Consider the following 15792-nt stretch of genomic DNA (forward strand, 5'->3'; position numbering starts at 1 on the left):
TGGTTCCTCCCCGCGCAGGAGGCTGCCTCTGCACCCTCCCCGCCCAGTTCTTCCCACTGCCCCAGAACTCTTCAGCGGGTAACCAGATATTCAAAAACAATACGTCAGCCCACAATGCCTCGCGCGGAGCCCGAGCATTACCTCATCCCGTCGTGCTCCGCGAAAAGGGGCTGCGAAGCTTCTAGGGGCGGGGTGGCCATGGAGATGGCCTCCTTCGCAACAGGCTGGGCCGGCCGCCCTCCTCCCCCCGAGACGTGGCCGTAGCCAATGGGAAGGCCCCGGGGTGACATCATGGGCTATTTTTAGGGAGTGACTGCTCTCTGATAAGTGTTGGGCACCACGCTGAGAAAGGGCTCAGATTGGGCTGAGTGTGCTGTGCGGTGGAGCGCGTAGGGGCTTCCAGCCGGCGGTCCCAGAAGAACCCGTGGCAAGGCCGTACCCAGCGCCGCCGCCGCCGCCCAGCTGCTGAGACTCTTGCAGCGAGAATAGCAGCCGGGAAGCTCGCTCACGCTCGGATGCTTCAGGGAACGAAGTAACTTCGGGATCGGCTTCCTCCAGCAGACCGAGGAGAGAGCTTGCCTGCTCAGCCGCCCCGCCAGCGCGTCGAAGTGCCTGGACCGAGTTGACTTTCCTGCGCTTGGAATAGACCGAACTTGGGGGACCTCCCTCAGAACAAGCGGCAAAGGGAGCGAGCAGGCGGCCGAGGAAACTTCGGAGCGAGTCCAGTGACTGAGCCGCGAGCTCTTGACAGCCCCCCCCCCTCCCAGAAGAGGGAGAGAGTCCAACAAGTGTGCCTGGAGCTCGGCGTCGAGGGCGCTCCCCCGAGGAGGAAGGGAGGAGGACTTCGGGGGGTGGAGCAGGAAAAAAAGTTGCCGGGCTTACGATCCTTCGTCCGTGCCCAGTTGACAGGGGGATTGCAAGCGTTCCGCCTTCGGGATTCCCTGGCGGAGAGAGACCCCACCGTTCCAAGAGAGAACTTTTCTTTCGCACTCCGGATTCTGGAACTGATACTCCCCTCGATTCGCCGGAGCTGAAAAACGCCTGCATGACAAATCCAGCTCTCGTCTACTGAAAGAGGGCAAAAAAAGAAAAGCCAAGCCAATGTCTTGTGGCTAAAAAGTAAGACTTTAATTCATCACTCCTCTCTTTTGCTGAAGGGCTCTTTCATTGTTGAGTTTCTTTTAATTGCTCTCAGGGGTTGAACTCTTGCGGCCAGGCTCGTTTTTTTAAGTGGAGGCCAACAGAAAAGCTTCCTTTCCCTGGTCTGTTCTTGGCTGTAAGAGATCCAACTTGTGGACTGTATTCTATGACTGCAAAGATGGAACCTACTTTCTATGACGATGCCATAAACGCTACCTTTGTACAGCCAGAAAGTGGTACTTATGGATATAACAACCCCAAAGTTCTGAAGCAGAATATGACTCTGAATCTGGCTGATCCTGGCAGTAACCTCAAGCCCCACCTGAGGAACAAGAATGCTGACATCCTCACCTCCCCAGATGTAGGCCTCCTCAAGCTGGCATCTCCTGAACTAGAAAGGCTGATCATCCAGTCTGGCAATGGCTTGATCACCACCACTCCTACCCCAACCCAATTCCTTTGTCCCAAAAATGTCACTGATGAGCAGGAAGGGTTTGCTGAAGGCTTTGTTAGGGCACTTGCAGAACTACACAACCAAAACACCATGCCCACCGTTACTTCTGCTGCCCAGCCTGTTAACAGCGGCATGGCCCCTGTCTCATCCATGGCTGGAAACAATAGCTTCAGTGCCAACTTGCACAGTGAGCCTCCAGTCTATGCTAACCTCAGCAATTTCAACCCAAATGCTCTCAACGCGGCACCTAACTACAATGCAAACAACCTGACTTATCCTCCACAGCATCTAAACCCCCAGATGCCTGTGCAGCATCCCCGCCTCCAGGCTCTGAAAGAAGAACCTCAGACTGTCCCAGAGATGCCTGGGGAGACGCCTCCCTTGTCCCCTATTGACATGGAATCCCAGGAGAGGATCAAGGCAGAGAGGAAGCGCATGAGAAACCGAATTGCAGCCTCCAAGTGCCGGAAAAGGAAATTGGAACGGATCGCCAGGTTGGAAGACAAAGTTAAAACTTTGAAAGCGCAAAACTCAGAACTGGCATCTACTGCCAATATGCTGCGAGAGCAGGTTGCCCAGCTGAAGCAGAAGGTCATGAATCATGTCAACAGCGGGTGCCAGCTAATGTTAACACAGCAGTTGCAAACTTTTTGAAGAGACTCGCAGTAACTGTGATACGGAGAAATTAAGCAAAAGAGAGATTGAGGAGATGCAAAGCTCTCTTGGGGGTGGGATGGGAAGAGAAGGCTGCAAGGCGTTGATCCCTGCAGGAGCTCCCCCAAAAGCATGTGTGGAGAGACTTTTGGCTTGCCATTTGGCTTGAGGTGGTGACAAGCCAGTCAACAGTACTGTTCCTGCTCCAATGAGGCACAAGAATGTTTTTTTTAAAAAAAAAACATTGACCAAGACCTGCATGGACCTAACATTCAATGATCATTCAGTATTAAAGGTTAAACTGCAGTAGACACTGTAGATTGCTTTCGCTAGTACTCCTTTTAAGAAAAAGTTGGGGAGGGAGTTTGTGGGAAGCTAACAGAAGCTGAACTATACTGCCTGCCTTTGAGTCAAGTTGTGTATGTACATATCTTTTTTATTTTATGAAAGCTGATTAATGTCAATAAAACTACTTCATGTCTTTGTAAGTTATTTTTATGGTCCTTTGGGTTTTTCCCAGTATTGCCTGTAAATAAGAGGTTTTTTTAGCACTCCTGAGTTTACCATTTGTAATAAAGTATATAATTTTTTATGTTTTGTTCTGAACAAAAATGCAGAAAGGTTTGATTTTATTTTTTTAAAAAATCAGTGCATCACCCATGTCCTTTCTGAACTTTATATAGTATCTCAGCTTGTGGTTAGATGTTAGAACTATTTTCCCTTTTTACAGAAACCATTAACAAACTCTTCTATAACCAGATTTGAGAAGGACATGTAAATGATCCCCCTAGCTTCTGACTGTTCTTTTAAATTGTAAGCTCTGTGAAGAGCTAGTGACATGGTTTGGTTAGAAGTCACAAATTAAGCAGGGTAGGGGGGCTAAAAATGGAACGAATATTCCTTACACTGAATTTTCAAATATCATTGGCTGTTTCCCATTTAGAAATTATTTTTGATAACACGTCTACAGATAGAGAAGCATTTTCAAAGTGAGAATCTGTCTCCTTAATACTTCTGTTAATTCTTAGATGAAAGGTGGTCTGTGTTCATGGGTATTTATGACTATGCCTGTTCAATAAAACCATACTATTGCTCTTTCCACAGATTTGAAATCCTTTCCCCTCTTTTTATGGTTTTGCTTCCTTGTAACCTGTTTTGCAACAGACAAAATGGGGAAAATAACTAGCTAGGGCAATATATTAAGGCATTTTAGGGCAGGCAGTATTGATACTGTTATAAAAGGGTTTGTTAAATTCTTTTTTTTAACTAGAGAAAGAACTAATTTTTTTTTACCCCCACACACTTCCAGCTGAGTATATATACAATGATGGATGAAGAAGGCCTATTGACTTCATTGTTTGGTCTTACTTGTATTTAGATGGGGGAAGTAAGTCCTGGTGCACAGAGCATAATTTATTCCTAGTAAATATACTTGAGAGTGCCCAGCATATTTTAATGAGTTACTCTTGGTGAACTGTACGTAGGATCTCTGTCTTCTTTTTAATTTGAAAGCAAACCCTATTGACTGAAACCAGGCATGTGAGTAAAGCTAGGACTGTAACCTTGATCCACAAGCATGCACATTTACTTGTAAATCCTGTTAAAATCAACAGGGCTTGTTTCTCAGAGTAAATTGGGCTGTAAGCCTAAATAGGAATTGCATAGCAGCTATGCCTAAGAAAGCATTTTCAGTTTTGAGAAGATGGTGTTTCAGCTTCTGACTAGCATGGAGGCAGGCTCTAGTACATGAAACAATATTTTTGAAGTTATTTTTTGAATCATGTTACTTTGAGTTGATACTAAAGTTCTAAGCGAAGCTTTTTAAATGACTAGGGTACATAGCAGGAAAGTGCTTAGTTCATTAACATTATTAAAAATAGAATTCTAGAAATACAAATTCACTCTTGGGGAAAAAAGTGGCTTCTTTGGAATACTAGATAATCTCTTGTATAATCTTGTTAAAAGTTGGCAGAAGTACAGTGGTCAGAGCTTCTGCTTCATGTAGGTAGTGTTGTCAACACCAGTTTGGGAAATTCCTGGGAGTAGAACTTGGGGAGGGTGGTGTTTGGGGAAAGAGGGAACTCGGCAGGAATGTAATGCCATAGAGTCCACCCTCCAAAGCAGCCAGTTTCTCCAGGGGAACTGATTTCTGTGGTCTGGGGATCAGTTGTAGTTCTGGGAGATCTCAAGGCCCCACCTGGAAGTTGACAAACCATTGTGCAGGACTTGTGCCTTTGTTTTAAAATAAATTCAACAGGTGTAAGTAACTGTTCCTAGTGGTGGAAGTGATTTAGCAGCTAGCTTTCTGCCTATCCTGTATCAAGCTGTAGAAAGAAACCCCTCAAGCACACATTTATTTGTGTGGGGAATAGGAGACCAACAACGTCCTAATGGTAGAACTAGCTTTTCTCCTGGCCCCAGCAGTGCTCCTGCCCCTTCAGTAGACAAATTCAGGAGGGGAATTTTTTACTGTTTTATACACGGTTCACCTGATGAGTTTCTATTTTTTAAAAAAGCTTACTAATTCTGCTTGCTGGTGTTTAGAAATATTTTCCCACACCTTCTTGGCTTAATGATGTTCATAAACAGCATGAATTAATGTGTATATTTGAAATGGTTATGCAGAAATATTGGATTCAGGTAATCTATAAAATGGGATAATTAACATTTCTTTTATTCCTTCCCTTCGACAGAAGAAATTCTGGAGTTATTTGTTTATTGCTATCAAATGTGTACATTTGAATCAGTAGTTACCAAATAAAGAGTTATGGGGAGGAGCACATGCTCTGCTGGGTGTACATAATGCTGACGTAAACAACCCGGAAGGTAAGTTGATTTTGACCATATGTAGAAACAATCAGAAGAGGAGTAATGCACACACAGCATAGCTAGGTGTGGCTTTGCAAGCTGCACAACAAGTCCCAGCTAGCAAAATAAGCAGGGCTACCTGGAAAGGTAAAGCCACATTTTCTAGTTCTATAGGAAAAGATTTTATAGTGCTAAAAGTTTGTCAGAATAGAACATATTGCTCTGATCTAATCACAACTTGTGTGTGCACTCAGTGCTGCCAGGATTTCTGTATCTACTCATATTTCAAAAGATGTTGACCTATTATCTGTGCTGTACTCCCGTTCTATTTTCAATGGTGTCCTAAGTATGAAAGTTCAAGAGAATTTTAGTTTCAAGTTTTTTGGGTGGGGGGTGAGGGTCCTAACCATCCCCAGAATGTAACAAATAGCCACAGGTTGTTGAGCTGCTTCTTGTAGGAGGGACAGGCAAAATGCAACCTTGCTTCTGTAGCATTAATGAATGGAAGAGAAATTCAATAAGTGTAACCTTTTTGCACAGAAGTGCAGTAATTACGAAACATTACTGGTTGGATTTCTTCCTGGCATGGAGCTGTTAAAGCCCCAGGAGTCCTGCCAAAAACCACTGTGGCAACTCTATACCAAATGAAAAGTAAAACTTCCTCCATTTTTAGTTGATAGAAGACCTGTGGTTTTTAACAGGTGGGATTCAGCATGTAAAAGTTAACCCATGACTGCCATCTTCACTCTGAAAAATACTTAGTTGATTTTGCCCTAATATGAGTACTATCTCTGTTCTAGACAGACTGCTACTCTAATACAAAGTTAAAAGCAAGTTTATAGAGGTCTCTGGTATGAGATCCAAGTCCTAAGACGCAAAAGAAGCAAGATTAATGACAGTAGCATGGTTTAAGGTGGGTAGCCTATTGGTTTGTGGTAGAAGAGGAAGATTCAGGTCCAGTAGCTCCTTAGAGACCAACAGTAGTATAGTAGTACCAGACTGGGTAAGACTGGAGCCAATCTTTTAAAATCCTATAATTGGTCATTGGCTTACTTCATCCTCTATTCATCTTCTCTACAACCCTGTGAGGTAGGCTAGGCTGAGAGGGTATGACTGGCCCAATGTCACGCAGCAAGCTTCCAAAGCAGAGTGGAGATTCAAACCTGGGTCTCCCAGATCCTAGTCCAACACTCTAATCACTGCACCACACTGGCTGTCTATATATTTTAAGGATCAATGTACAAGTAATTTAGTAGTCCGGTAGCCCCAACCATTGTCATAGCATAATGAATAGGGAAATAAGTAGCAAAAAATTATAGGATTAATATACCTACTTTTCTATGCTGCTATGCAGTAGCTATTTGGAAACCCGAGATTAAAAAGTGGCCTTTATTACAGCATAATCGGACATGTCTTTCAACAATTGACCAAATAAAATAACACTTATTTTAGAATAATTAGAAAAGTAGCTTATTCTCAAAGGAGCATAAAGGAAGTGTTAAAAGAAATGTTACTGGTAGCTGTCATAATTCATTATGGAATTTGGATATCTGAACTTCAATACCATATTGTCTTTCCTTCTAATAGCAAACTTGATGGTCTATTGCCTATCGGTCAGCAAAATAAGGCTACCCACTGACTAGGCAGAGGGTTGCTGCATGCTTGAAAATCTCCCCAGATATGCAGAAAAACAGTAAATAAATCCATCAGCATCCTGCCGCCTCAAAATGGCCTTATGAATGCTGAGCAGGTTCCAGGATGATAGCTGGATATCAAACAAAAACAAAGTTGGGGGTGAGAAGGAAGAGATATTGATCTCCTCAAGCCTGTTAGAAAAGCCTTGCTGACTGTCCTATTAACCAAAGAAGCTTGCACAAGAGAGGGACTTTTCAGTGGCAGTCCTAAGGTTATAGAACAATCTCCCCAGGGAGTTGTGCCTGGCCCCCTCACTTTCCATCTTTAGGAGGCAGCTAAAGAGGGTTTTATTTATGATGGCATTTAATTTGGTTTTCTACTTACTGGTAATTTTAAATTATGGTTTTAATTTGAAGCCTTTTAATACATTTTTATATTTGTTGTAAGCCATCTTGAGTGCCATAAGGTTGAAAGATGACTAATAAATGTTCCAAATAAATAAAATACTTTTTAAGTGTTCTTAAGGGTGCAAGGCCAACACACCTCAACTTTCTAATAAAGCATAGGAAGGTGAAGAAAAAACATCTTCATCCCTACATTGTATTGTTTAGGTTGGAGACTAAGTAAGCAACGTTCTGTTCTCAACATTTTTGTTACAAGAAAGAAAGGGAAGGAGAACTTGGCCTACTAAGGTCCCCAAATGTTTACAGAAACTTGGAGGCAAGGAATTAAGATGAGGGGAAAACCTCCCCCCGCCTTTAAACTGCAAATAAGGAACGGGGGCGGGGGTGAGTTTGAGGTTCATGTAGCATGGCAAAAAGCAAAAATATCCCCCTCTTGTTGTTTGGCTTAGGTTTGGGGCTAGATTACCAACTTTTTCTACGTCTACCACAAATCTCAGCCAAACTCAACAGTGTTCTATTATGCATTCCCTTATCATTTATACCCCTTCCCACCTCATCTTGCACATTTTTCTATCACTTAGAAATATGAGCTATAAATTTGGTATACACCACCAATGGTAAACAGAATATAGGAAAGGCATATATAGTATAACTGGAAAATATGCAGTAAAGTGTGTGTTTTCTAGTGTGTTGCATTTATTGGGGACACCTTCTTCCAATCTAATAGACAGAAGAAAGGCTTGGTAAGGGGTCAGGTACAGGTTTCCATTCCACTCCAGGAACTGATCAAGGCTCCTCAGGAAGATCTGCCTTATTTCTGAATTCTTTTGTCTAAGTAAGTATCTTTAACCATCCCCCATGTCCAGGAAAGCCTTCTAGATCCAGAGGGTCTCCATACCCTGAAGGGAGTCCCCCCTCCCCCAATACCTTAAAACCTACACCAGAGGTCTTGTAATCAGTCCTACATTACAGGAAACTGGCTCCTTCCTCACCCACTCAGCAAAGTGAGTTCGAACTGTTAGGAATGTACTGAGCATTCTACACCACTGGCCTCCCCCAAGGAATATGGAATTAATACCGTGGCAGGGGCTGCTCTTCTCCTGGACATTACTGTGCAGCTGACGGGTTAGAAGCCACATGTGAGTGGTGGGATGTATGTAATCTTCGGCAACCCCATTTAAGTGATAGGAGGGTTGGGAAAGGTTACTTATCAGTCACTATGGTATCCTGCTCTTCATCCAAGGAGTTCGGTGCAGCATGTATGAAATTATCTTGTTTTTATGCTCAAAACCCTATGAGGTAAGAAATCTTGGGAGATAACATATCCAAGAGAAGTTAAGAAGGGATTTGGAACCACGGTCCAAGTTCATAACATCAAACACTGCTCTATCTTGTGCCTGAGGCCGTGGAGAAGTACTGCCAATCAGAATAGATAGAAGTCTCAGTATGTATAAGGCAACTCCATCTTTTGTTTTAAATTTTTATTTTAATTAGGAATGTAGGCAGCTGCCATCTGGATGTGCTGTGAAAGCCAGCACTGACGCACATGGACTGTTTGGGGGTGTTATGTTTACACTCATGGTGTATCAGTGGAAAGTTCCTTGTAGTGGCAGAGTTCCATTAACTATTTAGATTTCATTAATTTTATCAAACATCATAATCTGGTGGTAGAATTTGTGAGAACTTAAGAACCAAAGGAATGAAAGCAAGATAGTGAAACCCCTGGATATATTTTGATATGCTTCACCACCACCCAGGAAGTTGTGGTGATAGTGAGACATTTAGCCTTAGGTTTCTGCTTCTTTCTATACATGTCTGAAAATATCTACAGTCAGAGAAAGGCTGGCCAGGCAGGATTATTATGCCTCTTGCTATCCTCTTGCCTGTTCTGTGTTCTTTTTTCCTCCCTTGCTTTCTGCTTATCTTTACATTGATTTGCTAACCGTAATCAGATTATACAATCAGATATCTGCTGTTCAGCAGGTAATCAGTAAGCAGAAGGCTATTGCACAGCTCCCATGCATTTATTTAGTCAAAAGCAAGAATGTTATACCTGCCTAGGGTATTTAGCAGTATTGCTAGATGTTCGTACTTCTTCTGAATGCCAGAACTTTTTTAAAAAGTTGTCGCTATGGTTACCATGTCCAGGTTAAGAAATTCATGAAGATTTGGGGGTGGAGCCCTGGGAGGATGGGGTTTGGGGATGGGAAGGATCTCAATGGAGTATAATGCCATAGATTCCATCTCCAAAACAGCTATTTTCTCCAAGGGAACTGATTTCTGTGGTCTGGAAATTAGTTGCTATTCCAGGATTTATCTCCAGTCCCCATCTGAAGGCTGACAACCTTAGCTGTTGCTCTACTTATCTAACAGTAAGAAAATGTTTTGCAAAAAAAAATTGTTAATATGTTTTCTGTTCAGCTACAATTATTGCCAGAAGATTAAGGAAAGGGGATTATTTTTTAAAAAGCAACAACAGGAGCTTAAGCTGTACAGGCTACATGGAAACATCATCTAAGCAGCGAATGCTGCAATCAGACCCTATGTTGGTGATATTTTTAATCAGGAGCAGTGCAGCTGGTCCTGGCCCTGTGCTATAAGATGCCTGGCTATGGTGGTCTCTGAATGTATTGGCATTGCTCCAGCCTTAGGTCTAAACTCTCCTCCAGGCCATTTGCTGCCTGAGAAATTAATATTGACTGCTGCTGTCACTGTTTGATCAGCTGTTTGGCTGCCAGAGTGATTTCCAGTTAAACAGCTGTTTATTGCCAAAAAATTGTTTTGCTATCTTTCCCAAGTAGAACCCCAGAGACGCTATGGTAAAACCACTTGCAGTGTACTTAATATAACATCATCGTTATGTATATACTGCTTTAGAGTGTTCATAGCACTTCATATATGTTATCAGTAAAAGTTATGACAATGCACTATTTCACACTATCTTGTCTGAATAGAATGCCCACCATTCATGGCAGAATGTGTCTTGTAGGCCAAAGGTTCTACACTATTCTTCCAGTGTGCCTGAAGTGTGGGTTTTCTCACTCGAAACTGGGCCTAAGACTACAGTTCCTACCTATACTTAACTCAGAGCAAGACCCATTTTTTAACTGAAAAAAGAAATATACATAGAATTGAGCTGTATATCTCAACGAAATTGGTGTGATTTAAGTTCTCTGTGTGATTGTGGCCTTTGCATTCTTAAGAATCAACAGTTTCCTTCAATATTTTTTTTCCTTTTAATAGTAGGCTACTGCTCTTTTGGCAAGTCATTTAATATAGGACTTATATAACAGTACTCTTGTGTATTTGAATGGGTTGCTTACACAATGTCTGGAGTCTGAAACTGAAAGCTGGGCCACTGTCACTTCAGGTTAATTTGATAAAGGAGTGAACTTCTTAAGCTATCATCTTGGAGTGTTCTGAATTCCTGGGGAGGGGGGGAAATAAGAGGCAAAATCTGCTCTTGGTTTTGTTTTGTTTGCTTGCTTATGTTCTTCTTTCTTTCTGCTTTAAGAACTGCTAGCCTCTTTTGACTCCCATGTGCAGACACAATCTTCCTCTTTTTTTTTTGCTTTCTTGCACGTCCTGCCACCCCCCCCAAACAATAATTTGAAATGCCTGTAAACAGAGAAATGTATAAGACTCTTTAAAAAAATAAGATCCTCATGTGAGTTCAAGCAGTATTCAATTTAATATTAAGAACTAAGTACAATTGCACGAAACATCAAGATTTCTAAGTGACAAGGGTTTTTTGCAGAGAAGGGGGGAGATACTTAATATCACTATAGTTCAAGGAACACTAAGCAATACATGTTAGGGTGTTAACCTCTATGGAAACGAAACCTCAGTCCTTAGGATCAATCGACAGGAGACTATTGTACTCTGTCACCATAAGAGGCTTACAAAAACTTGCATAGTTGCTTCTGGTATTCCTCAGGCCCTATTAGCTGGGAGTTGTATATAAACTTTTCTCCCTTTGGAAACATTTAGTACATTGTCTCTCCCCATAGGAGAAATGTGATGAGTTCCAAATTCAGTACCTTAAAAGGTGACAAAAAGGCAGTTCAACCTGTAATGAGGCTTCATTGATGTTGTGGTTTGCTTAAGGCACACCTTCATTTCAAAGTTACCTGTAAAAAAATAACTTAACCGAAGCTGCTACCTATAAACATATCCCTGATGTTTGGCATGAATGCCTGTTAAACATCTTTCCAAAGCATGCTAACACGCCCTTAATTACTTTCAGGAGAACTCTGTGGCAATTTTTGTCTAGGGCTTTTTCATTCCTACGTGTAGAAATGCATTGTTCTTTAGGAACAAGCCACTCCCTTGCTGCTTTGTGGTTTCTTGAGTCTGAGAAAATGTGTGAAAAGTTCAAAGCATTTATGCTGTACCTTATAAGACACTAACGTGAATATAAAGTAAGTTTTTAAAAAACTGCATCAGAGCGTGCATTCACATTATAAAAATGGTAGTCATTCATTTTCACATTCAGTAGCTAAACACTTAATCTCTGCATTGTTTACACGGCCACATAGAACAACTGTGTTCTAGCTCTGTATCACCCTGATGAATGTCTTCATTTCTCTACGCATTCTGCCCCCAAAAGTACAGTTGGAGTAGGAATTTACCTCAAGCTAGAAATTTAAGGTGAAAACTGCCTTTTTGTTTTTCATACATGTACGCTAACATATACTGAACAGCTGAAAAGTGCTCTGAGTGGCATGTGTGAATTCAGTTGAAATATCTAGAAATATGGTTGCCAGGTCTCTCACTGTGGTAGGAGACTTCCCACTGGCAAACCTTGTTGCCCATCACAGGAAAAAAATGCTGGCAGGGCAAATGCCATATGTCATTTCTGGGGAGAACCTGGAAGTGATGTCACGCCCCTCAAGGTCCAGCTGGTTTCCAGGCACAACCTGGCAATCCTATGGAATTTCACCTTTCCAAGTCCATACCAGTGTTACTGCACCACTGAGATATGCTTGTGTGACCATACACAGAGAGAGAAGATAAGCAAATTGATTTCAATAGCCATTCTCTAACCAAAGATGTTGATTCTGTGCTCTGTCTTTAACTATAGTGAAATAAAAAGCCTGACATCCTTTGGGGGAGAAAAGTTTAGTAACGACAAAATCCAGTGTACCCTTTTGATTCATTTCTAAGCACCAATGGTGACTCAGGACTGGAAATCAGCTAGATATGCTGATTACTATGTTGTGCTATAGTATTTGCTGACCCCGAAGTTTTCTTGCAGTATACTTCCTGTGGGGGTTCTTAATGTCCACTAACTTGGTCAAGAAATATGGTCTGGCGATAGATATGTGCTCCAATTAGTTATGTTTGAAAATGAGATTTAAAGCAATGCTGTGTTGTCAGTACTATTTGCTCAGATCCATTATCATCCTCTTCTGGAGCATGCACCAAAGATCTTATGTTCTCATAATCAAAAAGATTAATTTCCTGTTGAGAACAGAAAACAGAGAATGGCTGGCAAATGACACTGTTTATAGTATTTCAACTTGCCACATACAACCATCAACAAGTTGGTCAGCAGCATCAGGCATCTAAATTCTATACAGTCTACCCCTAAAAAAAAAAAAAAACATGTTGCTTGTTTTATTGCTCACAAACATAACATTTTTAAAGCATACACTCCTAATTACTTACTACAAGCTAAATGTTCACTCATCTAAAAGAGGCCTTCTGCAGGTGCCACCCTGTGAATGGGTTTGCTCAACAACTGACTGAACACATGGATTCTCTGTGGTGTCCCCTATCTTATGGAATGGCCTGACTGATGAGGTTAGGAAGAAACCCACTCTCCTAGCTTTTTGAAAACTACATAGCACTGAATTATTCAGGAGAGCTGTAATGGATTGCTTGTTTTCATTTGTTTTTAAACTTATTTGTCTTTAAACCTTTTTGTTGTTGGACCTTTAATTCAGCTTCCTCCTTACGTTACCTTACACTTATGCCTTAGGAGGGCTCTGGTCACAACCAACACTCTTTTTATTTCCACTCACACAGAGCTTGAGGTGTTCTCTACCCAGGATTTTACTCCCAGAACACCTTCCCTTTTGTATTTGTGTGACCTATATATAGATGCCTCCCTGGCTCCCTCAAAAGGTTTTCTGTGCCACCAAAGGCTTTCGCCTTAGAGCCTCTCTAAACAAGACAAATTACATGAGGACACTCAAGTGAAGGGAGGCACAATGTTAGCTTGGGAAGCCGATTTCTAAGGAGACAGATTGGAAGGCTTTGTCAATTTCCCCTCTCTACAGTGCCTGAAAATACTGCTCCTCAGGGGGTTTGTTTATTTCCTCTTTGGCTCCCAGAAGGGGAGGTGAAAGTGACAGAGCCTTTGGAGAGGCAGAGAGGAAATACCAAAGACTGACACAATCAGAATCACCTGGCTGGTTATCTTTCTTTCAGAAATGCACAGGCTCTCTCTCAGGCTCCACAGAGTTTGCCCGACTCAATTAGAATGAACACTTTCTCTCAGCACACTGACTAAAAGCTGCAGCTACCAGCCACTCATAGCAGACTCGTCACCCTCTTTCCCCCTCCTCCTTTCCTTAGATGCCTGCATTACAACTCACAGTAACAATTTAAAACCCTCCATTAGCAAGTAGGGTTCCCAGTCCCCTGGTTGGGATGGGAGATCTCTTGCTCCCAGTCTCCCCCCCCCCCCACCTCTTACCTAGCCAGTGGGGGAGTGCAGGGAATAGGAGCTTCAAAGTGCACTCCTGAGCTCTCTGGAGCCTTCATTGTCACGCTGGGAATGATGTCGTTCCCAGAGCAACAAAGAAAGGAAACCCTCTGTGCAAGGGTATTTTTGCTTTAAAAAGCCAATTTTGGCCAATTTTAAGCAAAAAATGCCCCCATGCGGGGGCCTTCCCTTCCCTTGCTTGTCACACCAGGAATGTCGTCATTCCTGGTGTGACAATGAAGTCTCTGGAGCACGCGTGCCCTTTGCACTCGTGCATAGTACAGAGGACTTGGCAACCCTATTACAAGCAGAAATGAAATGTAGATTAAATATATTACATGCAAAACATTACAAGGGCATTTTAACAAAGGCAGTAAGGCTTTAGTATAACTGAACTGATTCAGGAAAAAAGAAACTGTAGACTATACTGTGTTTATAATATACTATCTGTTGCGGTATGTATCACCTCATATGTCATTTCGGCATTGTTTAAAGTGCTGTGTTAATACTTATGCTTTGTTTCAGTTTTGCTCCAGATTTTTACTTGGTTTTAATTTCTGGGTCCTAATCCTATTACACTGCTTATTGGATGACCCATCCTATTGACTGCATTGACTGATATTGTATGATCCACCTGGTGTCTCAGTGATCATAAATAATGTAAAATAAAAAATACAATATTCAGGAATACAAATTAACTGCATTTTTATACTTGTATTTATGGTGATTCAACAATAGGACAATAATGACCACATTTGTTCTTGGATATCTCTATGCATGTGTTTAGTTGAAATCAAGGGCAATGTATTTGTCCAGGTTAATTCAGAAAAAGACAATTGGTAAACTTGCTTGTACAGCCTTACCACCTGATCTTTTGCATGTTCACACATGTTAATTCTCATTGATTACAAGTCACAGCCAGGGATTGCAGCTTTATTTGGCAATCTTAAATATACATTAGAAATTAATCTCACTGAAGTGAGTAGGGCTTACTTCCTAGTAAAAATGATTAGGATTAGACTCCAGGTCTGCTGTAGCTCACCAACAAGGTCATGCCCTTATGTGATATCTGAAAACACAAAGGCACATTTCTTTACATAACTACTGTATGTTTGAATTCTTAAAAGAAAGCTCAGTGTGTGAATTGATTCCACTGAAAATCATTGTCTTTGAAATGATATTAATGTTAAAGCTGCTAAATCTGTGATGGCCTATTCATATATGCACTTCATTAAATAATGTTGCAGTCATCAAGCAATAACATGTGAACTAACCTTCAGATTCAATCATGGCTAGTAATTATGTAATTTGAGGCCCCAACTACACATTACAGTGTTTATAGGTCCACCCCACCCATGTCCTTTCAAACAGACATGTTCTGGAAGTCCCCTGCTGAAGCTTAGATTTTCAGGCAATTCAGATTGTGACTATGGTGCACCAGGAAAGGGGGCTTAAGCCTCCCACCCCTGCACCATTGTCCCAACATGAAATAGCCCCTGGAAGCCAGTATTTGTCTTATTTTAGAAGATTACATGTAGCCCATCAGTACATTTAACTTTCCCCAATGGAACAAACAGTGGCTCCCTGGAGCCATTTCAGGTTGGGAAAATAGAATGGAGTGGATGTTTAAGCCCTTGTCCTTGTGCACCCACATGCCTGAGAATCTAAGTTTTAACAGGGAATTTTCAACGCATTTCTGCTTATTAAGACCCAGAGTGGGTGGTCACAAGGTGGCCCAATAAACAGTGTACTTAAGCACTCAGAGCCAAGCTACCAGTGACACTTTACACAGGTTGGACACTTGTCAGCTTACCTCAAGTTTTGATGGGAAATGTAAGCATCCTGGTTTTACAGCTTGGCTCTTCATTACAGCTGCAAGACTAAGACGCCTACATTTCCCATCAAAACTTGAGGGAAGCTGACAAGTGTCCAACCTGTGTGAGGCGTCACTTGTAGCTTGGCTCTCAGTGGTTACAACAGAATTG

The 15792-nt window shown here is 41.9% G+C and overlaps 1 protein-coding gene across 1 annotated transcript; it reads left to right on the forward strand.

Moving 5' to 3' along the window:
• The first annotated feature begins 343 nt into the window (after window positions 1-343).
• Window positions 344-2740, forward strand: JUN (Jun proto-oncogene, AP-1 transcription factor subunit). Its single transcript, XM_054979486.1, has one exon. It carries the CDS (start codon window positions 1307-1309, stop codon window positions 2246-2248), a length of 942 nt encoding a protein of 313 aa, XP_054835461.1. The 5' UTR covers window positions 344-1306; the 3' UTR covers window positions 2249-2740.
• Window positions 2741-15792: the final 13052 nt, after the last annotated feature.

The sequence above is a fragment of the Eublepharis macularius genome, chromosome 5 (genome assembly GCF_028583425.1).
Source record: "Eublepharis macularius isolate TG4126 chromosome 5, MPM_Emac_v1.0, whole genome shotgun sequence".
Classification (NCBI taxonomy): Eukaryota; Metazoa; Chordata; class Lepidosauria; order Squamata; family Eublepharidae; genus Eublepharis; species Eublepharis macularius.